The sequence below is a fragment of the Dermacentor andersoni genome, chromosome 2, assembly GCF_023375885.2.
Source record: "Dermacentor andersoni chromosome 2, qqDerAnde1_hic_scaffold, whole genome shotgun sequence".
Taxonomy (NCBI): Eukaryota; Metazoa; Arthropoda; class Arachnida; order Ixodida; family Ixodidae; genus Dermacentor; species Dermacentor andersoni.
Window position 1 is genome coordinate 49073001 of NC_092815.1, and position 27370 is coordinate 49100370.

At 44.7% G+C, this 27370-nt stretch overlaps 1 protein-coding gene across 1 annotated transcript in view; it reads left to right on the top strand.

Annotated features, from left to right (window-relative positions):
• The window catches only part of LOC126542336 (uncharacterized), a 76012-nt gene that overhangs the window by 15791 nt on the left and 32851 nt on the right, over positions 1-27370 (top strand). Inside the window, exons 3-6 of the mRNA XM_055077393.2 lie at positions 12583-12789; positions 19606-20057; positions 24974-25240; positions 25697-25909. Of these exons, the coding sequence (XP_054933368.2) occupies positions 12583-12789; positions 19606-20057; positions 24974-25240; positions 25697-25909 (1139 nt within the window). The remainder of the gene's footprint in view (positions 1-12582; positions 12790-19605; positions 20058-24973; positions 25241-25696; positions 25910-27370) is intronic.

A 27370-nucleotide genomic window follows, 5' to 3' on the forward strand; every position in this document is an offset into this window, starting at 1 on the left:
ATTTTATGTCTCAGTTTCACAGCAGAATGAATCTGCCTTTTCTCTGTTGGCGGAAACAAATCTTGAAGTACATCAACTATATAGGCAAAAAATCTAAAATTAGGAATTTTGAAGGTTTCCAATATTTAAGAATTCTTGTAACTATTGTTACCAAGCTATTGCACGCGCCAGCGTTGTCTTCGTCTTGACCAAGTGCTTGTAGCAGGCGTGCTATTGGTTTTTAAATGCATGTGTCATAAAGCTGGTGGCTACACCTATTTTATCATGTCTCACCTATATTTCCTGCTTATTAAATGGGGTCTGCGACATTCCCGTTTGTCTTTTCTAGTGTATCGGTCCTTCGTAATCTTTCGTCCTCTTTATTGCGACAGATTACGGACTAGGACGTTAGCTTGTAAAGATGGCTTTATTGCATGCAACCTTTTCGATGGCGGTGCACGCTTAACAGGGGAAAATATCGTAGGGATGCGTGGCTGCTGTTGCTTGACTGATTATTCCAGGCGCCCCGTATGTTGCAGCGCGCTTCATAACTAGCAATTTTATTGTCTAAAATAAAGAGATAGTACTGGAAAGGATATATAAAGTTGGATCGCTAACATGCGCTTACCTTTGAAGGCTGGGGGTCCTCAGAACCACGTTTATGCTTGCCAAAAGGCGGCTTTGTTACAAGCGTCAGTGTGTACGGTGGTGCACGCTTTACAGAGGAACATAGTTTTTCGTGATGCTTCTTTTTTTTTTTTTTTTTTTTGTACGTGTGCAGTGCCGCCAAACTTTAGGTACAGATTGTTTATCTTATCAGAGAAGAAAACGCGTGCACGCCTAGTGCGTTCTTTTTTTCCATGTACTAGATAGGGAGTGTGGGTCCATGGCGGGCTCCGCTGAGCGCAGACTTAATTATCCACGGAGCGGCGCTTTTCAGATGATGTTGGCTCATCTTGCAGATAATATAAATTTTCGCTTCTAATTCTGTTCCAGGTGGGGTGATTGAGGTCACATGAAGAGGGCAAGAAATATTGCAGAATCTTCTCTCCGATGTCGGCGCCAGATATGTGGATATATAGTGTAGGACAAATTCATTTTTTATTGCCGTAAGCCGTAAATGAAATGAGAATCCATAATAATCTGGATGATGGTTATCCTATATAGATAAACTTCATCATTTAATGACATATCCAAGTTCTGTATCAGCTTCGTCTTGCGGCTGGTGCGGCACAATTCTTTTGTCGTTTGCTGCTTATTAGTTGCAGAAACATTCAGCTACCTTCCACCGGTAGATGCCTTTAAAAGCGCGACATGTTAAGGCACAAGCGTGTTCGCTGCAGCATCGGTTATTTCTAGCGACATTCACTGCGGCGACCTACACCTGCCTAGGTAGTTGACTTCAGAACCGCGGAAATACATAGCCGTATAAAATCCGAATTATGCTCGTTTAGTTCAACGCGGCTGCTCCTCTTTGCGACTTCATACTGAGGTGCGTAGTTACTCGCCAGTTTACGCTCCACACGTCACTTCCCGTATCCGGGGATTGAGAAAACGCGCTCAGGAGAGATTTATCTAGTTGAGACCGATGATATTACCCCCCCGAAGCAATCGCTGTGCGGAACATTGAACACAGCTCCATTGTCCCCCAAGGGTAGGCACTGTTGATCCTGTTTGCTGCAGATGTGTTTACGCTTGCTTGGGGGCTACAAACGCGAGTTTAGTGAAAGAAGTGACGTGCATGAAAATCAAGGTTGAGAGTTGCTCTTGCAGAAGGTAAATAAAGGACACATTTAATTTTCGTTCCCTCACCTTTTTGTGGTTTCTTGTTTGCGTTTTACGTTCGTTTCGTGTTTGCCCTCGTCGTTTCGGGGGATTGGCGGGGATTGCCTATATTGCCTCTCTATATAGGAGCCTACCTCCTACACTTCGCGGTGCGCCTGGTGCCATTTACGTGCTATAAAGCACACGCAGATGCAGAGACGGTCGTGTATATGTGGAACTTGTCCAGGATGAGCACACGAGGGAGGAAAAACGAGAAAGCGGCGCCGCGAGGCACCTACGCAAGGAAAAGAAAAAGAATGTAAAATAAATGCACTAAAAGAAAAATACACTTGGTGGCTGTCCTATAGCGTGTGTATGTGTGTGTCGAGCAGAAATGTAATTTTCGTCCCGGCATATTAGAAACCCATTTCGAGGAGTCTTCATGAAAAACATAAATATAACGTGACAGGGGAGAGGAAAAAAAGGAGAGACGTTTGAAACCTGATGAAAAAAAAAGAAAAAAAAACGTAGAGGACAACGTTTAAGAAAGGTGGAGCAGGGGGAGTGAGAAAGGAGGTCGAATGTGTCACGTAGGGAACAGTAGGAGTTGTGAGATGCTTCTTCTTTTCCGAGAGTCGTTGGGGGAAAACGAGTGAAGCCCTGAGAAAAAAGAGTGGGAAAAGCCTCGTGCCTGCCGGGCTGCGGGCAGTCGCCCCCCCCCCCCCCCCCCCCCCCCCTCTTCCCCTTTATTTGCCTATATCTTTCTCCATCCAGTACGTAATCTCGGCAGTTTATAACCCATTTATCGTCAATGTTGGTGGCTGGGCACATTCTCTCCTACTTCTGTTTTCTTTGTCGTTTATTTTTTTTATCGGCTACTCGCGCTCGCTGCTGTCTCGGTACTAGGCACGCTTCCTATTCGATTTTCCGGGGCCTCTCACCAAATTTCTCGCGCGGTGTTTTACGGCAAACCGTGTGTCTTTAGCATCCTTTTGTACATTCGTTACTGCTTTTTATTTATTTGTTTATTTATTTATTTATTTATTTATTTATTTATTTATTTATTTATTTATTTATTTATTTCACCGTAGTAGCTGCTGTGTAAATTTCTTCTTCAGGCAGTGTCTACTCTTCGTCGTTTCGCGTCGCTGTGCATACTGATAGCTCGTCAATATGCGAGACTTTTCTCGTTTAGTCTGCGAGCCTTTGCGTGAAGCGCGCGCAACAACAGCGCTTGCACGGGCTCTTCTATTCTTTCATTCCGCTGGGTCCAGGTTATATCCGGCGTAAAATATCCTGATAGCGCGTGGTTCTGACACATTGTCATCAATGTTCTGGACAAAATATCCGCGCGCTGTAGCTGACGCAGGGCTCGTGCGTCTTCCTTCTTGTTCGACGTCCCGGTAAGCTTTGAGCTGTTTAAGAAGGGGAGAAGGAAAAGAAATTGCTTCGTGCGTGCTAAGGAATACACAATCTGGATTTATGTTTTTTTATCTAAAAATATTACGTTGTCTGGAAGTTTGAGTGAGTTGTTCAGATTTGCTCTTGTGAATCATAACGCAAACTAGATGCTGACAAAGAGGAAACACGTATATAGCGCCGTCAGTGCGTTTCTTTTCTGTAGTCACATAGCTCGCGGCAAGGTTTGCAACAGTCTGAGCTGTGCCAGCTTTTATGCCGATGTTATTCTCGAAAGGCTCAACATGCCTGTCAATGCTCGCGCAGGCCTCTAAGAGTTCACTTCTTCGCTCAGTGAAATGCAAAATAGGGGCGACTGAGCATACCTTGACTTTCGCAGTCACTCATAAAACGGTGTATAGTGCAATTGATATCCTGATGTTTCGATGTCACTTAAAGAACTGTTTAGCACGCGCAATTGGCAAGAGTGCCTTTTGATTTGGAAACTTAACGGGGGTTCTAAGCTGGGCTAGTTGGTTTACGTCTGCAGTGCTTCCCATGCCGGAAACTTAAACACGCGTCTTTTAACCTATAAAAGTCTACTTATTTGCGCTTCATTCGTTAATGCAATGTTGGTAAGAGTGTTGTCTATCTACCCTTCTCATGAGTTCCACGATTTAGGATGGCGCTTATCGTATATTTCTTTTTATTTCTCCCGGCCTATTGGGCTTCTCAAAAGGTGAAGCCTCCTTGAAAGCCAGCCGTGTAATCTAAGCATTGCTTTGGCCTTCACCGTACGCTCCATATACGTCTTGCCGCTGTACGACTAAGAGCGCTTCCACTTGTATATCCGCATGACCGTTGAGACGCGGCCATCTGGGCAGCCTACAAGTTTCGCGCACCTAATCCGCTCCCAAGGGAAGCACTGTCTGCAGCTTCGTTCGCGCAGCTTTCCTTGCCGGACGTAAAAGCCCGTGTCCCTACAGTCCCTGCAAAAAGGTGGTCCCCCTGGAGCACGGCGAGCAAAGCTTTGGCTTGTCAGCGATCTCCTCAATCGACGCTTGTTTCGGCTTAAGCCGGAGCACGGAAGACGCAGCCATCTTGAACGAAAATTGACTCCCCCCCAGCCCTTCCCGGGTACACTGTCGCACGCGTCTCCCGTTGTTCTCCCCAAAAGCCTCCGTTCGATTGGACCTTTTCCGCCCGCTTTATAGGGATTCTCGGCGGCAGCGTGGGGAACGGTTTATCTGGGAATAAAGGCGAGTCACAACCACTGCGAACGGACGAGCGATTCGTTCGGTGGCATGCGCACTCTGATTTACTGAAATCCGTGCAGCGCTGGTGAATCTAGAAGCGACGTGAGCCAATGGGGAAGAATTGACGAAGGTCGTTCTTAGATGAGCGATTTGCGAATGACGGCCGTCTGTTCGCCGACTGATCATGTTATATAAACGGTGATAGCATTACCTAACCGCCGTTTACCGTTCGGGGCCCGTCCTGACGTGACAATTTGAGGTTTAATTCGACGGTACCAGTTTCAGCTTCTGCAAGACTGCACTGTTTTAGTGAGACGGTGTGTATTAGTCGAAATCAGGAGAACGGGGTTGGGGAGAGAGCGCCAGTTGAGGAGGAGGATAAGGGGAGCGTTGCTTTTCGGTATGAAGGCGCAGAGCTGAGAGGAGAAAAGGCGGGAGACGCTATATAGTGTATGCCATAGAAGTCGCGGTTTCTCAGCGCTGGAGAACGGGAACGTCTGTCCGGTCGGTTGAATAGTGTGTCTCTCCCGGAGGCAGTTTCTGGTATCCCGGACGATGACACGAGGATGTGGAAGAGACGAGAAGCGGGGGGAAACGGGCGGAGAAAGAGGCGACCTCCCTGCGCGGCTTCGAATCCCGAGGGTCTCCATCCGATCGGATGAGTTCCGCGTCGCAGGGAAGTCCCGTCGAATTTGGTGAGCCGCGCTGCTTTTTTCGGCGTAAGCTGCGCTGCGATGCCCCGAAGACTGTATTCATTCTTCATCCGCGCCACTCGCACTTGCTTCAAAAGCGTGCCGAAAGCGAGTGTGGCAGGCGTGGTCTCTTTACCACGTTGTATGTAGCAAACTTGTGTAATAAAAATGTGAAACGGCAGGAACCGAATGGGCGCGCGGGAGTAAATATAAACGGCGCAATAAGGCAAGGAACCTTTTTCGATCGAGCTGTTCGGCCTTTCTAATTCGCTGTCGGTTCCCGCGCTGAGCGCGCTTCTTTCATTGTCCCAAGATTTGCTGTGCTTCAGGGAGCCGTTACTTCCGGACACACTAATCACTTCCTAATGCTCCCATTCTTTCGTGCGCTTTTCCTTATCGTGTCCTTCCGGTAATCCCTGCGCGTCCCATCCGGACGCGTATTCTTCCATTGCCTTTTAAGGATTAGTGTCTCGTCGTTGCTGTCCGGCGTCGACTTGCAAGGGCTGAAATTGGAAGGGAACTGCGTGTGTGGCAAAGTTAAGACGACACAGAAGGCTTCACTTTCCTAATCGTGATATTCAAGTAACTCTTCGAAGTTTCATGATCCTAGATTAAAACAGTAAAATCTTTCCAGCCTTAGTAACATGGCACAGGGGCTCCGCTCGCTCAATATAAAGAGTATTTTCGCTTCATCTACGTCAAGAACAAATTCCTCAAAAGCGAAGTCGAAGCCAGGCTTTTGCTCAATTAGACAGCATTTGTTTCACAGCCTTCATGTACTTGTAATAAGTAACCACCATACATTTTCATTCTGTGCGTTTCAGTTGTAAAAAAAATTCTGCAGAAACTTTTAAGACTGCTTACGTGTGGGAACGCAAAACATTGGAGTCCCTTTGGTGAAATGTTTTCCATTGATGTTTTCTACATACATTCAATTTCTTTCTGCTGATTCAGTGTGTCTGCGTGCCTATATATTGGCCACGGACTGGCTCATTTTATACACTCATGATGCGGCATCGAGAGTCCATTGAAGTAGACACAACACTGATGAAATATGAAGAGCAAGTGACGCGTGGCAGGCAGTGTGCTCATTTTATACGTGGCGGCACCTCCTCCCCGTTGGCTGCGATGTTGACGTGTGCAATGACGCACACACTAGGCACACGTTTGGTCAGCCATAACCGTGGAGCAGGCGTGGCGTCAGGGAAGCGTGCTCGTCTTGCACTCCGGAGGTCCGGGTGCTATTCCCACCCATACCGAAATACCAAATTTTCATTTGAAGTTTATTAATTTACGTTGTTTACAGGGACCTACCTCCCTGTGAAATTTGACGTCAATCCGACAGTTTTTGACATGCTTTTAATCTTTGCGCCGTCAGCCATTTTCGGTACCATCAATCGGTCGCGTTGATGATGCCGACCGATTTTCATGTAATGGGCGTATAATTCTTTTGCATTAAGAAAAAAAAATCTGAGGACAGCTAAGCACTTCTTATAAGTTGGGAATATGAAAGCATTAATATCCGATTGAACGCCACTGAGCGGTTCTTCGAGTTATAAACTCCACGCGGGCAAGCGAGCGCACTAGGATGCTTGGCGCATTTTAAGTTGGCCCTGCCGAGGCACAGTTAGAATGCAGACGACAGCTTCCATGGACAAAGAACGCGCAGATAACACAGGCTTCCGAGAGTGAGAGTGACATGGCGTCGCGGCGATGCCCTGTACCCTAAAGGAATGCCGGTGCATGAGGTGTTCCCTTTCATCTGTTCTGCTCTGTCGAGGCCCGAGCCAGCAAGTGCGAGCCAGCGCCACATGCGCGCTAGGCGTGCTCGTGAGGGGGCGTCGCAGCTAACTAGAAACTTCGCTGCTACAGACGCCGCTGGCTTTGTCACTCAATGGGCCATTTGACAGATTTTAAAATTTATACATGTTGCAAAACAATTTTGAATGCATATATTGCAGCTACGGCACCATTCTGAACTGATATCAGCAGAGGAAAGCACATCAGTTTCAAGTACGACAGTAAAATTAATTGTTTCACATGCAGTGTAGTTAGAAAATGCAAAGCCATATAAGAGGCTTGTCGATATTAGGCATGGATGAAAAAAGAAGAGTGAGGTGAATGATCCTCAAATAGCGCCGTCATAATTGACATACGCCAGTCTTTCTGTGCTTCTATTCTAAAACACTTAGCACATAGTAAGATACGTTATCGGACTTTGTTGTGATAATGCTTGCAGTTTTGATGTGTATACCCAGTGTCTCCAGTCGTAAAATTGGCAAGCGAATGGTATGACATTATATGTGAAGTATACAGCATTATATAGCTTTACTGCCGTCGAAAAGGTGGACGTATACAGCAAACATGACAAGCTCCACAGTTCGAAAGGCTGTAGATAAATTTTGAAATATTGTTGGTTGCAAATGTTTGCCGAGCTCGGACGTCTCAAGCAAAAATATTGTGCTTTTTTTTTCGCTTCATCTGTGTGCTGCTTCAATCTGACAGATGCAGGGTCAGCTTGAAGCTTGCCGAGGTGTACCAGTCTACTTTCAGGCTACGCCACCCAAGTCGCGAAAATGCCCAATTTTGTCATAGCTGTTGCTCTACGCAATTGTATATTGTATGCAGTAGTACATTTTCACGATTGATTTAAATAGCTTAGCATCTCTAATATCTTCAATGTGCATGTCAAATATGACTGTGCATCCCAAGAAACTACTGCTTGTCTTGGGAATATAATAGGAAGTCCTGTAGCGCAAAGTGTTTGGAACGGTAATGATGATGATGATGATGATGATGATGATGATGATGAAATAAAGTTTATTAAAAAGATAGAGCCGACGATGTCGCCCTCAGGTGAGTGGCTTTCTTAGGCCGGGATGCCATGGCCTTCGGCTGTCCACCTTGCTCTGTCCACCAGTTGCTAGTCCTTCGGGTCTGTGCTGGTCAGCAATTCCTCCCACTGCTCTTCAGATGGCGCTCTGTTTGCTAACATCTCCTTGACACCATCGCACTCCCAAACCATGTGATAGAGTGTGTTGGGTATTCCACATTACTGGCAGTTGTATTCATATAGTGTGGGGTGTATCTCATGCAGTAATGTGGGCGTGTGGGAGAGAGAAAGAATGAAGATTTATTTGAAGTAGTGACTTGTCAATCGAGGTGGGAGGGTCCCTCATTCCAGAAACCCTCTGGTTTGGATCGCCCTCCGGGCCTGGGCAATGAGTTTGCGCTGGTCGACCAGGTCCGGCTTGGAGATCGCAGCCTCCCATGTTTGGGCGAGGAGGTTTGGGTCTGCGTCTGCTGCTACTAGTTGTGTCGCTGTGATGCTTGCTCAGGTGTTCGTGCATTGCAGGAGGAGGTGCGCCAGGGTGTCTGGCACGTTGCAGTGTGGACAGGTGTAGCTGTATAGCGTCGAGTGGAAATGATGCAGTAAGCTTCCGTGGGTAAAGGTATTGCTCTGGAGTCGCCTGTAGTCGGTGCCTTTGTTTCTCGTTAGTTTTAGATGCTCCTACAGCACTATCGGCTTGGATGCAGGGCATGTGGGAAGGAATTTGTTTCGAGTCTTCGTGGCTGAATGGATTCTTCCCTACTAAGCGTGGGATCAAATGGTATGTATTTCCTTCTGTCTAACCTGTCGTGTTGGGATGGGCGCTGAAGTATGATTGCCTCTCGAAGATGCCCGATTAGTGTGACCTTGGACTGCAGCATCAGCCACTGTGTTCCCCACAAAGTAATCGTGACCAGGTGTCCACACGATATGAATGTCCAGTGGGTTGTGTAGCTTAAGTAGTATATTCACTCTTAAGCAAAATTACACCCTTTTGCCGCACAACAATAATCGTCATCGGTCTTGTCCGCATTTCCTTTCTTTAACATGGCGAGCCTGGTACTTTTCAGTAACGAACGGCATGCGCATTTATCAGCATATGACATAGCATTTCCGACAGGAAAGTAATGGGCGCGGCATTTTCAAGAAAGGAAACGCAAGCGAGGCAGATGACGATTATTGTTGAGTGGCAGTATGTATGCTGCTTGCTGCACTAAGCTCTTTTCCTGTTCTGTCTGTGACGCTCACCACTTGCGCGATTTTGCTCGAGTATTGAGCGGCATTGATGAATCTTTTTGCAGCATCTTTCTCGTATGCCTTCTTGAGTGCTTTGATTCTTGCCTGTCATCTACCCTTGTGGTGTACCGGGCGCATGTTTCGAGGTATATTAGCAATCGTAATACACTCTCTGAGTTGGAGAGGTATGCGTTTGTTTTTGTTGCATTGCTCGAGCCCTTCTTTATATCCAAATTGGTGTAGGGTGGCTCCACCAGGTTCTGTTAGTTTGAGTCGCTCGATTAGGTTGTCTCTGCGAGCTTCCACTAACTTCTCCTAGGTGTTGTGAACAACCAGCCGGGGCAGCTTCTCTGTTGAGAATTTTACCGGGAGACACAGCACAAGTTATTCGCTTGGCAGATGAGAATGTTCAACGCCTCAGCATTCTTTAGTCGCAAATAGGGAGTGCCATAGATGATGCAGCTAGTGGTTAGGGCTTGTGTTAGTTTCGAGGCATCTTCTTCCTTAAATCTGTGTTGTTAATTCATCACTCGTTTCTCCAGATTTATGACTTGAGTGATGGTACTTTGAAGCTTATATAGGGTTGTCAAGCCCACTCAATTCTTTTGGAGAACTTACTCCAGTACCCGCAGAGTATCAGCTGATGGGATGGTGGTGCTATTGAGTTCGACTTTAGGGCCGGGCGTTGAAGGCAGTGGTCGACCTCTCGTTCTTCTGCGCAGTACAAGCACTTCTGATATTTCAGGGGCACAGGAGAGGCCGCATGCTTTGAGATACGTCTCCATGCAATTGATCTCTTCCTGTAAGGTGTCTATATATCATCTGTGTAAATAGCATGATTGAGTGCCGAGATATTGCACAGTCTCTCAAGTAGTTTCATAATTGCAATGTTGAAAAGTAATGTAGATACCACTGATCCCTGAGGAGTGCCCTTTTGTGGTGATTGTAATTTTCCAATTCCTACGGTTGCTGTCTGGTTAGAGAGGAAGCCTGTGATGTATTTGTAGACCCTTTGCCTGCAGTTGGTGTATTGCAGGTTCTTTGGCATAGCCTCGCGAGACACATTGCCAAAGGTGTATTTAACGTCAGGGTCTAGATTAACCCTCTTTTGGTTAGCACTGAGATTGCCAATAATGTGTTCCTTGATTTGTAGAAGGATATTGTGATGGTGTAAGAGATCTGCACTGGTGTTTAATTAAAATCAACACCAAGGCTCCTATTGGCAATCTCTTGTCGGACGACAGACTGAATGAGTGATACAGTTGTTGCGTCATTGTCGAGCGGTTGAGGATAACGTATCACTGGAGCTATGGCCTCCAGTTCCCGATGGACGATCTCTGTCATGATAGGTGTAGTTTATGGCTGACGGAAGGCTGGAACGTCGATGCAGGAGGAAGTAGCTGCAGTCTTTGGCAGATGATCAAATCGCTGAGCAATGCATCGGCTTTTAGCTTGTTTGAAGTGTCGGCACGCCTCAAGGACGGCATCAACTATCGCACAATCCTTGCACAAAGGCAAATTGAATGCATTGTCTGCAATTCCCTTTAGCACATGGCTGACTTTATCCGATTTTGACCTGTCTTTGTTTTTTTACAACGAGCCAGCACGTCCTGTATATAGGAAATATACGTCTCTGTGGACGACATGAGCCCGTGTAGCAAGCTCTTGTCTGGCTGATAGCTGACGTCTGGCAGGTTTTCCAAATACGTCACACATCTTTTGTTTGCAGACTTCCCAGCTAGTCAGGTCTTCTTCGCGTGTGTCATACTACACACGAGCTGTGCCTTGGAGGTAGAAGATTACGTTATCAAGCATGAGTGTCGTGTCCCGCCTGTTACGGTGGCTGACGCGTTCATACCAGGTGAGCCAGTCATCCATGTCCATGCCATTTGTGCTGATGAAAATCCCTGGGCCACGAGGGTGCAATTGCACTAGATGTGATGAAGCCTGGGTGGATATGGACGGGGCGTCGTCATTTGAAGACATCGTGACGGAACCAACATGGCATCCACTACGGAGATCCAGCGCAGCGTCGTAGCAAGCGTACCTCGCACCGACACCAAATATGATGGTGTAGGAGCTCTGCAACGGGTGTTTAACTAAAAGCAGCAGCGAGGGCTCCGAACCACTCTATCGGAAAAACAGTTGACCTCGTCTTCTTCCTTTCTTGTGCTGTCGGCATATACCACACTGTAACAGTATCTTGCATAGACAAGTGCAGTTGGAATCCATGCATGGTGTTTGGGATCTTTTGGTTATCTTTCAAGTACAGAGAAAGCCGATCGTGAGCCATGTCCTCGAAAAGCTTTCCGGCACTCAACGCCAGCAAGATGGGTCGAAGATTTTGTATTGTGATAACATTGTTTGGGTTTAAGAATCATAGTAATTTCGGCGTGTTTCCATAGCGCCGGTATTAAGCTGCTTTCCCAGCTTTCATTGATGCGACCTAGGATGCGCTCATTAGCTACGTTGGCGAGATGTCGAATCCTTTCATATACAAAACAACCAGCACTGCAACTAGCAACTGCAACTGCAACTATCAACTAGCAACTAGCAAATGAGTTCATTATTGCAGCACCGTGTGTAGGCCACGCATAGTTAGGACTCCCGAGGACAAGCGTGAGTACGAGGAGCGGCAAAAGAAAAAAGAAGCGGCAATTCAACCAGCAGCGTGCTGTGAAAATTACCATTGCTCCCATTACTACCATTACTCAAAGCAATAAAGCATCCCCCTTCAGCAGTTTTAGTGGAAGTTTTCAACAGCTTTGCTGGACATCCACTTTTGCAGGGCCGGGATGGCGAGTCAGTTTTTTTGTTATTTGTTCTATCTCTTCCTAGAGTCATATTTCGTGAAGCCTGTTAAGGGCTGCTTCAAGCTTGGCTCTGGTAAATGGGCAGTCGAGGGCCAGGTGTGGTAGTCCACTGTAGTCGGAGTGATTGGCAGAATGTACTGACGATGGTTGTTGCAGTCTTGGGAATTTTTTCTTTGACAGCTTTGACACCAGCACCTAAGAAAGGTTCTTCTTGATCGCGGCGACAGCATGTTGATCGGGACTATGATGCAAAAGCGCCCGTAGGTCAAGATTTCGGCATGTCTTCAAAGACCCATAAGCTTCACGATGCGCGTCATGTTTAACCGTTATGCTAAGTGTTATGAAGTGCTATCTCTTATGTCGTTAAAGCATTGTCAAGTCGAAGTTTTCCTGAAAAGCAGATAAAATCTGTAATAGCACAAGTTAACAACAACAAAGTAAAATAACAATTTATGCACGAAAATTTTGACTTTCATTAACCGACCTCTAGATGGACTAAAAATTTTGGACTTTTGTGTGGCAGGTTTTCTTAGACAAACTGTATTTATGCTAAATGCTATGAAGGTTGTTATTGTGCTCGTCTCAGAGCTCGCCATACTTTTTCTTCTGTGCAGCGGCCCCTACATCCCCAAGCATCAGCTGCGGCTCGTCATCGTCAAAGAACACAGCCGAGAACCAGCGGTTCAGCAACAGTGGCAGCAAGTCGAGCCCTCAGCCGCCACCGCACCAGTCACAGGCCTCCGGTTCGAGCTCTGCGTCGGCGTCCTCTGCCATCCATAGCGAACCCGGCATCAAGGCCTCTAAGACAGCGGATGAAGCTGGTGAGAAAATTTCGTTGAGCTAACGCGAATGTTCTCGCCTTCTCACAAGTGGACGATATTGACTTCTGTTTATGCAGTTAGGATACCTCAGTGACCGAGAAACTAATCCATAAATAGCTCAAATGTCCAACGTCACCTTCTAAAATATACTGCATATAAATGCAACAATTCGTAAGTCAGTACAGTAAAAGAGAAGTTAAAAAGCATTGAAAACTTACATTGTATGCATTTTCTCTTTCTCTCTCTCTTAGCAAGTTGCCGCAAATAAATAAAAACTGCTGCTGTCCTGAGGCTTGTGTCATACTCTCGGTTTTCCAAGGCTGTCAAGGATGAGAGCGAGAATCCCCCTCACCCTATTGATTTATAGAACACGATGACGCGTGCGACCTGATGCTTGACGGTTGTTAGAGAATCCTGATTTAGGAGTTAAAGCATCATGGATATACTATACGTTTCCCATTCACTGTTCAGAGTAAACTCTGGTCATGAGCTCAGTGGCCTGAAAACTTTTCAAAAGGACAGTCTGTACGTGCGTACCATCAGGGGTAGATCCAGGTGCCTACTTTGGGGGGAGGGGGGAGAGTGTATTGCACAACTAACCAGACATCTGTAACCAAATGGTCATGATTTGTTCTCAGTTGCCTCCCTTAGTGCATTTTTCATCAACAACATCTAGCGGCCAACCATGTGACCAGTTTGAAAACAATTTATTGACACTGGTAGGCATGGTCAAACCTTGTAAAAGCACTGAAAACTGAACACTGTAAGGAGACAGAAAAGGTAGGTACAAATCGCACTTAACCTCTCCACTACCGAAAAAGATGAAGACAAGAAGAACAGAAATATTTTCAACATTTCATTTGAAATGGTTTCAGAAGTCAGGAGACGTTCAGAAAAAGGTGTTTGACACAGTTTTTCATGATCCACTGCTAATTAAACTCGGTTCCCTTAATATTGATGATGAGGTATTAGGCTGGATTGAATGTTTTGTTTCCAACCGTAGCCAATATGCCTCAGTTATTGATTATGACTCACCTTTTGTTTCCGTAACCTCTAAAGTTCCTCAAGGTTCTGTGTTAGGTCCTCTATTGTTTCTAATTTACATTAATGATCTTCTTAACAACGTTATCTCCCATATAAACTTTTCGCAGATGGCTGTGTGCTATATAATTTAATTACTGATCCTTGTGATGAAGCATGTTTACAATCGGAATTGAATGCAATTTCTTCATGGTGCAGCGGCTGGCTCATGACGCTTAACGCCACTAAATACAAACACCTGCATATTTCCAGCTGCCTTCATAACACCCCTCGCTATCTTCTTAATAACACTTCATTATCACCTGTCTCATTATACAGATATCTGGGTATTCACATACCATACAATCTGTCCTGGAAAATACATGTGAACTACATATCTAACCAGGCTAACCGCACGCTCAGATTCTTACGGCGCCATTTCATAGCTGCTAACAGCACTGTTAAGCTTCATCTGTATAGGATGTTAATAAGACCTAAACTAGAATATGCATGCTCCATTTGGAATCCTGTTCAGATAACCTTAATTAACACTTTATAGTCTATCCAAAACTGCGCTGCCCATTTTATTGCTTCAAATTACTCCCGAACAGCAAGCATATCTGTAATGAATCAGCCCTTGGTCTTTCGGTTCTTTCTCTGTACTGTAAATACTTTCATTTATGTATTTTCTATAGAACTTATTACACCAACCCTTCTCAAAGATTTGTTTGAGCAGACATGCATTCCTCTTTCCATCTTATATATCTTCACGAACTGACCGCAACTTTATTAGAGGCATACCACGCTGTCGAACTAGCCTTTGAATTAATTCATTTATTCCTCGAACTGGGAATGACTGGAACCATCTCCCTGCCTTCGTCGCTGCCATCGCCGATGTCATCAAATTTAAGTGAACCTCCACCGATTTTGTGTGCCCCTTCTCTCTGTAACGCCTATGGCCCTGAGAGTATTGAAAATAAGATAAAATAAATAAATAAATAAATAATTGCACAGAAAAAAAGATCGTGAAAAAATTTTCATTTCCAAACGGTACAAAAGATTGTCCACAAACATGGACATTATTTGGGAGTATGGAAAAAATAAACGAAACAATTTTACCCTTGCAGGCACAAGAAAACATTGCATTTCATACACGAAACTCTCGACATTGCTTTGCAGTCTTTGTTCCTGCATGGCATTGCAGTTTCAATTTTACAAAATTCTGAGAAGTTGCCAACACAATTTTCTCATGTTGCCGTCAGGCAGCTAGGCCAGTCTGGTCTCTGGAGCTGCTGGTCTACTTTCGTACCTTTATTCACTGGTATGATTTCGATTTGGGTTAGATCTGATTAATGTTTTGGCTGCATCCTGCTTGAAAGGCAGGACAGACCGTACCTCTTTTTGTTGTAGGTGCAGTGCTGTTGCATCGTGACGGTATTCGACCCACGCATTGCAGACAGCAAGGAAATGTCTGAGCATCCAAACGGCCTATTCCCTAGATTTGACCTTCGTCTTAGCATATGAAATATACCTGTCGATGAGGTCCACTCCCCTCATCAATTGGTCGTAATTCTGATACATTTCGCAGGTGCGGTATTTTTTTTTTCATTTCATCTTAAAGAAAGTACATTCAGTAAAGAAAAGCAAAAAAAGTTTGATGTGGCAGGCTGCCTGCCTAACCCAGACGATTCAACAAGTTTGATGGTGACGCCCGGCTCATCACCTACGTCATAGCTACGTTTTCTTGTTTTAAATGCACGCAGCATAGTTAACAAAACAACTGACCTAGAATTTCTGCTGCTGTCACAGAGCCCTTATATGGTTTTGATAACAGAAACTTGGCTGCACTGTGGTATACAAGATGACGTAATTATTCCCCCTGGGTACAAAATGTTTAGGAAAGACCGCGATTCACGTGGAGGAGGGGTGTGTATCATAATAAAGAATTCTGTCCATGCGGCTCTAATTGATAGTGACATCCCTGAAACAGTTTGGTGCAGAATTTCCTTTCAAAGTGTCGCTTATCTAGTTGGTGCAATTTATCGGCCACCTTCGACTTCGCTGGACTTCCTAAACCGATTGAACACATTCTTGTGCAACAATGTACATATTAACACACGGTAAATTATGGCCGGAGACTTCAATTTACCACACATTAACTGGCAGGACCTACTCTGCAGCAGCGCTGAAGCATCCAGCGCTGATAAACTACTAGATATAATGTTTTCCTTTAATCTAAATCAAATCGTTCAAGATCACACAAGACTAACCTCTAGGTCGCGGTCATTATTGGACCTAGTGTTCCTATCCAATAATATAGAACATAATTTGTTGACAATTGAAGACAGTATTTCCGATCACAGAATGATTGTAGTGAATGTGACTACTAGCAGTATGTCCCATATGAAATGCTCCCCTGTAATTACGATAAAGGACTACAAACGTGCTGATGAGAATTCAATATTAGATTTTTTGGAATTCTCGTTTGACCAATTTAAGCACCATGCAAAGGAAAAAACTGTAGATGAGCTTTGGAATGAATTTAAAAATATAGTAAACCATTGTGTGGGACCGATTTGTGCCAACTCGAAAAAAAAGTGTAAACAATGCCGACCTTGGATTAACCGCGGCATCATTCACATGAAAAGAAAACTAAAGTGACTGCGTAAAAAGAAAAAAGGTTCGGACGAAATACTGAGACTTCGCACAGAGTTAAGGCGTACTCTGACACTATCCAAAAAGCAATTCTTTGAACAAACACTGACAGGGTTCCTAAAAAGTTCTCCACAAAAATTCTGGAGATATCTCAGCAGTAGGAAAGATAAAATTGAAGAAATCGTAAAAGACATCGTAAAGTTAACAACGTCTGCGGACATTGCCGAACATTTTAATTACTTTTTTCAATCTGTGTTTACTTATAATACAAACACGAATACAGACGAGCATTTACCCTATATTACATGTTACCCAGTGGAAAATCTGGAAATCAAACAAGAAGGGGTGCTCAAATTGCTACTGAATTTAGATGGAAAAAAATCTAGTGGACCTGACAGAATTTGTCCTGAATTTCTGAAGCGCTATGCTGAAAGGATGTCCTACTATTTAACGATAATTTTCGAGAAATCATTACATACGCATTCTCCACCCACAGACTGGCACAGGGCCGTAGTTATACTAGTGTACAAAGGCGGTGATCGCACACTTGTAAATAATTACCGTCCATTTCACCCACATGTATCAGTTGTAAACTTCTAGAACAGATCGTCGCAAAACAATATTTACAATTTCTAGAAGTGAATAGTTTACTTTACTCATCCCAGCATGGCTTCCGTACTGGACTATCTACCATTACACAATTAATTGAAGTAGTTCATGATCTCGCTGCAGCCTTAGATCAGAAGCACCAGATTGACGTTATTTGTATAGATTTTGTCAAAGCCTTTGATAAAGTTCCGCATAATAAGCTGATCTTTAAACTGAGAGAAATAGGTATCGATGAAAGATTAGTACTATTAGTGCTGATTAGTGATTACTGCACGTTTGTCCTATCCTCTTACCTCGAGCTTCGTTTTTCAAGCTATGTCTCAGCTTTTGACGTATAGCACCTAATGTCGCAGAGCTATGATGAAACGTGGATTGCACTGAATATCACACGTATGGACGCCTTCTGAAGCACCGTTCATAGCGTTTACTGTTATGCTGACGATAGATACATTCAAACATCATTATATTGAGCAGTTTACTACACATGTAATGAAGTAACTCTAATTAGCCTTGAAGTTCTCATGCATTTGAAGCCTTGAAATATGCCTTGAAGTGCCCATGCATTTAAAGTCTCCTTGTATTTAAGCAAAAGTTTTGTATACACGGACATAACAAACATTTTCGATTATTTCATACCGAATTTTCATTGAAGACGTCGCGCCAACTAGCCCCAAACCTAACGACGCGCGACGTTTCTTGTACTCGCTTGATGGGGCAGTACAACTTACAAGGTTTCTGCGAGTTGTCTGCTATCTAGCAATGCATCGAACCAGCCGCGCTGCCGAGTCAGTGGCCGCTCAACTTCCGCACTACTCTCCCGCAACGGAAGAGGGGGAGGATGGCTCAATCTACGTGTGGATGTAGCTTTGCAAAGGCATGCCGCCAATTTCTCCGCCGAAGCATCTCCTTTTACCATGCAGGGATAAACATTCATGTGAACACGCAGTTCATCAAAGCATACAGTTCACTCCGTACATCATGGGGCTATCAACTGCGCGTTACCTGATCGGTAAAGTTTAGCATTACTTGCTAGACACTACGCTCCCGCACCCTATGCACACAATACACTGCACTTTGGTTGAGTGCACTCCGCTGTCACCATGCTGTCGCTCCCGATTACGGAATGAAACGAGTAGCTGAGCGCATGGTTTGCAGTACATGTGGCGCTGTCTAACCCCTCCGTGGTCGCGAAAAATTGAGAGATTCGTGGCTTCACTGTTATCGCTCACGGCTTATCAGCATTTGGTGAGCATACTGGCGAAGCACTACTGCATTTTGAGCCTCTGATTTCGCACAACGGTTGTTTGCTGCTAAGAAATCGCTTTTATTGTTGTTGCTGTTGTTTAGAAGCTTCCACTCGCGTCTAACAATAGGCGTTTTACATAATCAGGGGCTTGCAGCGCTTCACTGGCACACTCACAAAACAGCGATAAGCCGAGCAATCACCGCGAACATAAAAATCGGGGGCCGTATTTTCTAACGTCACATTTCTTCTTGCATTGTTTTGTTCTTCGTCATTGACTCCGACACGACTCGCACTCCGCAGCACTGTCATTTTCGATAGGATTGGCTGCTCGGCGGGCGGCTTGATAAGAATGGAAGATTTACAATGTACGGGTTCAGGGGTACGTGCTATTGTGGGCACTGTTTAATCTCTCCATCTTGTCAGCTTTGTTTGGCTCACAAGGCTGCTAAAGCCTCTCCGATAGGCTCAAAATGGCAAGGTAGTGGAATTCAACAACATATATGGCGGAATTTTGCAGGGTCCATAATTGGGATAAGGGAAGGGACCACCTCGCATGCCCCTTGACTTCGCACCTGTGTAGTTCACTGCGGCTTCGATCAATTGACGCAGCGCATATACCGCAGTCCAGAACAATAAATTACTTTTATGCCAGAAAATTATCTTCACACAATGCGCTCTCTTTCTTTTTTTCTTTCGCGGTTGTTTGCCGGTGCATGGAAGCAGGTTACATCGCTTTTGGCTAGCCTACCTGGTGGTAACTTCCCCTCTGCCAGCAGGAAATGTTGGCTGTAAGGACAGAGGACGGTTATAACGAAGCAACAGTTTTAGTGAATTTCATCTCCCATTCAACTTTGTTATAGAAAGGTCTTACTCTAGATGTGATAAAGTAGATATAAGAATGCAATTCCCTGCTACATCAGTGCCCACCTAACATGTCAACCTTTGTTATTTGGACTTCGAGGGCACATGCAAAATTAGTAAGAAGTATGCAACTGTGAGTTGGGCATGAAGGAATCTGTTTATCTCGAAACGCGAGGGGTAAAAAAAAATGAGAATATAAGTCCTCACTTTTATGTTCCCCCTTTTTTTTTACCTTTTGTTCCAGGATAGTTCAAATTGGCCGATTTTGTTCAAACGAAGGAAGTATTCAGCGTGCTTTGGGCCTGCTGGTACCTGGTCTGATTAGATGCTGTGTCTAACTAACTGGTGTAAGCTTAACGAAACTCAACTGTGCTATCACAATATGTGCACACTGAGGTATCAATGCTCGTCCACATCGGTTTCAGCAGCATCAGCAGCGGCGTCGGCAGCAGAGGCATGCGGCGACGACGCTGGCGATGTGCAGTACTGCGACCCTTGGGACACGGGCCCAGCCGCCGTGGCTCTGCGGCTGCTGAGAGCCGAAGAGCAGCGCAACAAGAGCCCCACTCCGGCGCACACCAGCCCTGCCACAGGGGGGGCGCTGTCCGCCGACGAGATGGCCCGCCAGCGGCACATCTACGAGACGGCGTTCGACTCACGCGTCAAGCAGCGAGACCCGGACCAGGACTTGGACCGAATGGCCCAGAGCCCTGTACTCCTCGCTGGGCTGCAGCAGCAGCCCCGTGCAGGCCCCCTCTACCCGGTGCCGTCATCGTCCTCGTCTTCGGGAGTGTCAGTTACGCCAGGTCGTAAGGGAGGCATCACAAGGCAGCCTTCATTGCAGGATGCCTGTTGCCCGAAGCCGCCACCGCACCAGGTATGCGGCACAGCCTGTGAATAATGCTTCCTTCACTATGCTTCCTTCACTTCCTTCAGGCACCTCCTTCACTATTCACTTCCACGAGGCACTGCAAACTGTTAGAATGTCATTTAGTCATGCTCAACTATTCCTCTTAGATGAAATTAACTTTCCTGATATAACATGGTCCGAACCAGCCATAATGCTGTCTTAGAATAACCTCGAATGTAATTTTTTTAACGCATGCCTCACCTTTCATCCTATTACTAATGACGCTGATTCTCGTGCTTTTCAGTCTAACCTTAACGTCATTGAAACTTGGTGTAATAATTGGCTAATGTCTCTCAACATCAATAAAATGGCACTACTTACTTTCTACCGTCGCCAGTCATTTATTCCAGCTAATTATCTTATCGCCGGTTCTGAAATATGTGCTGTGACTTCTTATAAGTACTTAGGTATTAACTTGTCCAGTAACCTCGGTTGGTCCTCACACATTTGCAGCATTAGCAATGATGCCAATCGTGTACTATGCTACTTGCGCCGTAATCTACATCTTGTTCCCCCCTTCAGTAAACCTACTTGCATATTCAACACTTGTTCGAGCCAAACTGGAATACACATGCTCAGTGTGGGACCCATACCTATCTAACCTGACAACAGCACTGGAATCCATACAGAATCGTGCATCAAGTTTCATTCACTCTGACTACTATTACCACACTAGCATCGCTAAACTTAAGTCATCTCTGAACCTTCCAACCCTTGAGCACCACTGCAAAGCAGCAAGACTGTGTCTCTCTTACGTTTTATCATTCGCTGCTTCACCAGACAGGCATCATGCCTGCACATCGCACTTCATTCCGTCATAGCCATTCAAAGGCTGTTTATCCCCCTCCCACTCGCATCACCACTCATCTAAATGCTTTCTTCATTCAGTTTAGTGAAAGACTGGAATAATCTACCTGCTGAAGTGGTGCACCACTCCAGTCATTCATCTTTCAAGGCACTCATTGAAAATATGACCTAGATATGCCCACCCCTCATGTAAAACTCCAAAAGGGGTATTTGAGGTATAAATGAATGAATGAATGAATAAATAAATAAATAAATAAATAAGAGTATTGTGGGTGTCGCCATTATAGTAAAGTGGTGTCAAACTCTATTGGTCAAATTCAGCCACCATGCTGGGCTGTGCGACCATCTGCAGTGGCGTTCGGCATCACGAGAAAACGCTGTTTGCCGCACGGCGCATCTGCTTCTTTTGCACATTAAAAAAACATTTTATGTGTGCTTGTATGGCATGGTGGTTACCTTGTCGAAAAATGTTAAGCTGCATACCACTACCTCAGGCAATATCTATTTTGCTTATTTTGCCAATACTTTTGCTTAGCCTGGCATCTTCTCTGCAGTACAGCTTTTTACAAAGAAGTGCACTACGATTGTGTAGCAATAAACAACTCCATACCTGCCAACCTGTGAACAATAAAATTCATAAAATCCAACAAATGTGACAAGGAGTAGTAGAGGGATATCATGTGCTTTGTTTAAAGCTTGCTCAGAGCATGCACCTGTTCAGAGGTACATATTTTTGAATTATGATTAACCAATAGTCATAGCACACAAGCAGCAACAAACTTGGTACACCAAATACTGCAAGCAACGCACTGTTTTATATCACTGATTTTCTTTAGCAACCTTGGTGTTGCTGAGTTTGCCTGCTTCAAGACCTTGTCTGTATAAACTAGCTCTACATATAAAAATACCTCTCTTGCGTCCTTCCACCACTACATAACTACGAACAGGAGGTTCAGAGACAGATGAGCGAAACTTTTTCTCGAACTAAAATTGTAAAATTAGACACAACATTCATAAAATTCTAAAACAAGCCCAATTTCGTAAGCTTTATAAAATATTCAGGAGAATTGGCAGGCATGCAACTCAAATTACTCGAATGCTACGCGGTGTGCAAATTGAGATACAAAAACACCTTCAATTTCTGTGGGTGAGCCTATATTTTCATATACTTTTTTCAAGCATGTAGTCTTCTATGTGCCAGAAATCGATGCTGCAGATTAGCATGACGCGGCAATGGGTTTATGTGGTTGTTAAATACTAATCAATTTTCTGCAAGGATTTATTAGGGACTAGTATATCTTTGCTGTTAATGCTTTTCCCAAAAACTTTGTAGTATCAGATAAAGAAATTTTAATGGAAGCTGGAGAGATTTTCATTGCTTACATATGGTGACTCCATGGTTGCAACAAACCTCCTTCCTCATCCACCATCCTCCTGAATAAAACACATAAAAAATAAAAAAATTCGGCTAAGCTTTTACGTCCTGCTGTTCACGCAGGCAACACAGCTGTCAAAGCAATTCTGGAGTGTGCAAAGCGGCTGTATGCATAGATCATGGGGTGCAGGTCATTCCTACGCATTGCACACTGCATGTTCAGGACCACTCCTCTTTTTCATCACACAGAAGGATATATACATAACGCATTTGTTTGTCCCTTTTCATGCAAGCTGCAACATAGTGGTTCTCGCTAACTAGCTGAGATGTATACATTTACAAAATTATTAAGCGCTGGCACATTGTTTCTTCTTGATCAGCAAGATCTAAGCTATGTGCCGTTTTGTGGCACCTGTCCTCAGGCATATCCTAACTGCAGCTCAAAAACAAAGGCTAACCATTCGCAGACAATCCGCGAAATTGAAGAAGTGTAATGCTCCAGGTGGACCAAGCTCAGAACATGCCATAGAGATTTCAAAACTGGCTATAAGAGACCATGTTATAATGAGTATGCATGCTTATACAGCTGAACCTCAATATAACAAACTTCAATATAACGAAGTTCTCGATATAACGAAGTATTTAACTTTTCATTACCTCTTGTCCATAGAACACCATGTATTTAGAACCTCAATATAACAAAGTGTGTTTGTGTGCGATTTCACTATAAAGAAAATTTCGATTCCACCGCAAAGGAATGCCGAGACAATAAATGGAAACTTCCGCAGACAGATGGTCATACGATTGAATTACAAGCGACTTCTTGCAAATGCATCTCTCAAATTGCGCGTGGCACGACAAGAGCGCATCATGTTCGGTATAAAGTCCAAGTGCGATCAGATCCTGTTGCGGCCCGCGCAGTTCTGTGTGCTTCAGGTGCGAGTGAAAGTGCGGCGGGGTGAGTCAAGAAAGATGGTGGCTTCACGAGTGCCGCCAAAGCAAAGAGAAGGAAGGAGAGGGGAGCTTGCTCGCGGTAGAGGCGGGGTGGGGGGTTAAGCGCTTTGCGATTTCTGGCACGCGTCTCGGCCGTGGCTGCGCATGGTTGTGAGCGTGGTTGGGTGCATACATAGCCACGCACCCTGCTTCAGAGGTAATCTGCCGCATGTGCAAAGCGTGGGCATGCCAAGACGGCGTGGCACAATGTAAGCTGTCTTACTGCACGTTTAGTATGCGAGGTTGCATAATCTCGAGTTTTGGTGACCCTTTGATGCGAGAGGCACATGGAGCATTCTCTCCCCGCTGCAGGCACTTTTTCTGATAGCATCGTCCCAGTGCGGGTGACACTGTCAGTCGCGAGGGTAGAATGCATGCGAAAGCGGGGCTGACTTCGCTTAATTTGTACCGCTGATGTGAAGATATTGTCGAGGTGGCATGAAACCGTATTGTTCGTTGCCAACTCGCAAATTCATCAAAATAATTTTTTTCTCATTCAAATTTTATTTTTTGGATTGCCTGATAATCCAGAAAGTTCTGCGGCCCCTTGTAAGAAAAATCGATCGGCGACTGTACTTATTTGCACAAAAGGTCGAATTTCAATACAATAAAATTTCAATATAACGAAACAAATTGCCAATTTTACCTACTTCAATATATCGAAGTTTAACTGTAGTGGTGTAGAAAATTGTTCCTTCTTGATCAGGAAGACCTAAGCTTATGTGCTATTTTCTAGCACCATGTCACCAGGCCTGTTCATATCTGCAGCTCAAATACAAAGCCTAACAATTCGCAGACACTCTTTGCGAAATCGAAAAATGTGTGTAAAGCTCAAGGTGACCAAGCTCATAACATGCAATCGAGATTTAAAAAATGGCTTTAAGAGACCATATTATAATGAGTATGCATGTTTATCATGGTGCATGACAATTATATGGCATGATCAGGTCATACCGGTCCATCAGGTCGAGCCTTCACTTTCAACCTTATTACTACTAAATGAAGCAACACCGTCGTAGTAATCATCAGCTTTTGCTCGACGTGTGAACAAATGGCAGTGAAACCTATTGCATTTGAAGACATATGACAATCTTCACAAACATTTCTAAAATGCGACTTTCCAAACCTCCACTAAAAATGAGGAAAGACTTGATTTTCGAGAGCTTGACCAGGGCATCACCACGTGTGAAGAGCATGCTGCTCTCTTGCTGAACAGTCCACTGAGTTGGGAATGAGGTGGCAGGCTGCTATTGCCTACTTTCCCTTCTCACCTGTGAAAAAGTCTATAGCGGGTTTATCAGTATTTCTTCTGCTCAAAGAAGCCCCTTGAGTCTGGTTTATGTCCTGAGACACATTACCATTTGGAACCAGCTGAGAACAACAAAACCATCAGCTATAATTCTGGTGTAAGCCAGTTTGGTAATCACTTCTGTGTTTTGATAATTTTTTACCGGGTTTGCACTCCCCTCCCTCTCGAGATCAGCTGAACAAACTCCTTCCCCAAACAATTGTATTTTTGTCTTGAGCATGCAGAAAAGGACACATATATGTCCTACTGCAGAGCACATATATACATGAGGTTTCTGCATATAAGTTGGGAAAGAAGAAACTTAATGCTAAGGTTCATCTGTAAATACATCCATGCCCACTCACTTAACGAAAAAGATAAATGGGTGTACTGGCAGAACATGAGTGTATCCTACTGCAGGGGAGCAGTAGCAGCACTTCAGCATCTTCTAACGTTCAGCAGCAACCAGCACCAACACCTCGTGGTTCGAGCAACAGTGGTGGTGGCAACCCTTCAGTTCCGATTCCTGCCACCAGAGGGCAGGGTTTGGCGAGCAAGCAAGCGTCAGCGGCCGACAAGGCCATTTACCAGAACCATCCATTACCACAGTCCCCTATTTCTGAGAACCCCCCTGCTGCACCTCTCGGCGCTGTCGCCGTTAAGCGCAGCATCCACGCAGGTGTCAAGGTGAGTAGTCATCATTTGTTGATGGTTTCAGATTTCATGCTATCCTTCAATCTGCAATTCTACCTGGCGTTGTATTCATCAGATTATTTGTCAAGATATCTCTGCACATTGCTGCAGTGTTATGAAATGCATGCTTGTTCTCAATGTGTTGGCGCTTTTATGCATACCACAAATAAATTCTATGCAGCTGCTCTTGTTCTCTGCCTCGCTAAAATAGCAGCAAAATTGAATGATTGTGCTTGTTAAATAGTAGTAAACAGCTACTCATTGTGAAAGCTAGGGTTTTTTGCTTGGAACGAGAAATAGAGGATAGCTCCAGCCTGTGTGCCCACTTTATTTTTCAACTGTGCCCATTAAAATACACAATTTAAACTTGCCTACAGATTTCGTTTATGGACTGTTACAACATTCAGTCATTTGAAGGACTCAAACGCCTTGACCCTGACTTTTGTTCAGGTGCTCCCTTCAGAGCCAGTGCGGCGCCCAAGGCATGGTGGCCACCGCAAGGAAGGGGAGCCTATGGCCCTGGCGCCAGTGCTGCTCAATGGGTTCCGCTCTACATCCTCAGACAATGTGTCGTCATCCTCCTCCTCAGACAACAGTCCCCGCAGGCCTGATGAGAAACGAGGCCGGCATGGTCCATTACAGCCAGTTGCTGCTAATTCCAGCGTAAGCTCTGCAAATTCCTACTTGCCAGTGCATTTTACTGCAGCACCAACTAAGAGCTGAAAGCAGAGTTCACTCTGTCTCTCTGTCCATCTATTCCATTGCACTGCAGTGCATAGCGTTATTCTGTGATATAGGCGTCGTATATCTTGTAAAGGATATGAATACCACATGCGGCACTTTACTGCTGGAGTATTTAAGTTGTCATGATGTCGCCGTAATTATTTATATCACCATCACCACGCTGCTATCAATATTATTGTTGTCACCCCTCCATTGTTGTACCATTGTCATTACCGTGTAATTATCCTTGCCTTTGACATCCTGTTCATACTGTCGTCATCAATATGCCACCTTCATCACACCATCAATGTCATTAGGCCAGCTTTGTCATCATTTTGCCGTTCTCATTATAATGATCCAATTGTTTTTATCTTGTCATAATTGCATACAGATTGGGAGTTTGCACAAGACTGCTAGAGCTTTGCTCGAACTCGGGCCTGTGGAGTGAGGGGGGAGTTTCTGTTGTCGCAGTGATTTCAGAGATGCAGGAATCACTGAAGTCAGGTGTTTTTATTTGGGAAAAATAGATTCACTAGATAGAGCACATTTAGGATCCTGTTTTATACGAAGAGTAAACTAAAGTTGTCTGCTGTATAATATTTGCATACTTAAAAGGCACCGTTTCCAAGCAGGCCCTCAGACTTTTTTGGGGCAAGGTAATCAGCCACCACTTAATTTATTGGTTTCCCGCACATCAGGTTCAGATAAAGGGTGCTCCTCCCAACCTCAACGAGTCGGCTCACGGGGCTTCGCGTGAACTTGCCCACCGCACTACCATCGACCAATCAGAAGCCGACTCCCCAGAGAACAGGGACACGCCCTCCACCTACAATGAGATTACTAAGCACTACTATCTCAACCGTAGAACCTACTTTGGTCCTCATCCGCGGCTCAATAGACCTCAGGCATTAACGCTCCATCTACTACAAACGAATACCTATCCCAATCTGTCGCTCTTACATAAAATCTATCAGGATACTTACACCAATGCTACCTGCCGCGACTGTGGAGAACTAGCCACGTTAGACCACATGCTCTGGCGGTGTGCCCGGTCATGCTCTATCATCAATAACAGCTCGGCCAGTTTTACCATACTATACCATACTTGTTAGGTACATTCATTAAGCAGCACTATTCACCTAATGTTCAGGCCAACCGCTTCATCATATGCCATCAGTGCATCAGAGGTATTGAATAGTTCTTGCTTTTGCACTTATGCTATCAACAGCATGATGAAAGGAGTATTGTATGCTCAGCACATTGCTAAAAAACATTCCAGTGGCACTGCATCTGTTCTCTTGTAAGATGGTTGTGATGGACAAATACTTGATGCAAAAAATCTAAAGTGATACTTTATAATCACACACACATATATATATATATATATATATATATATGGTC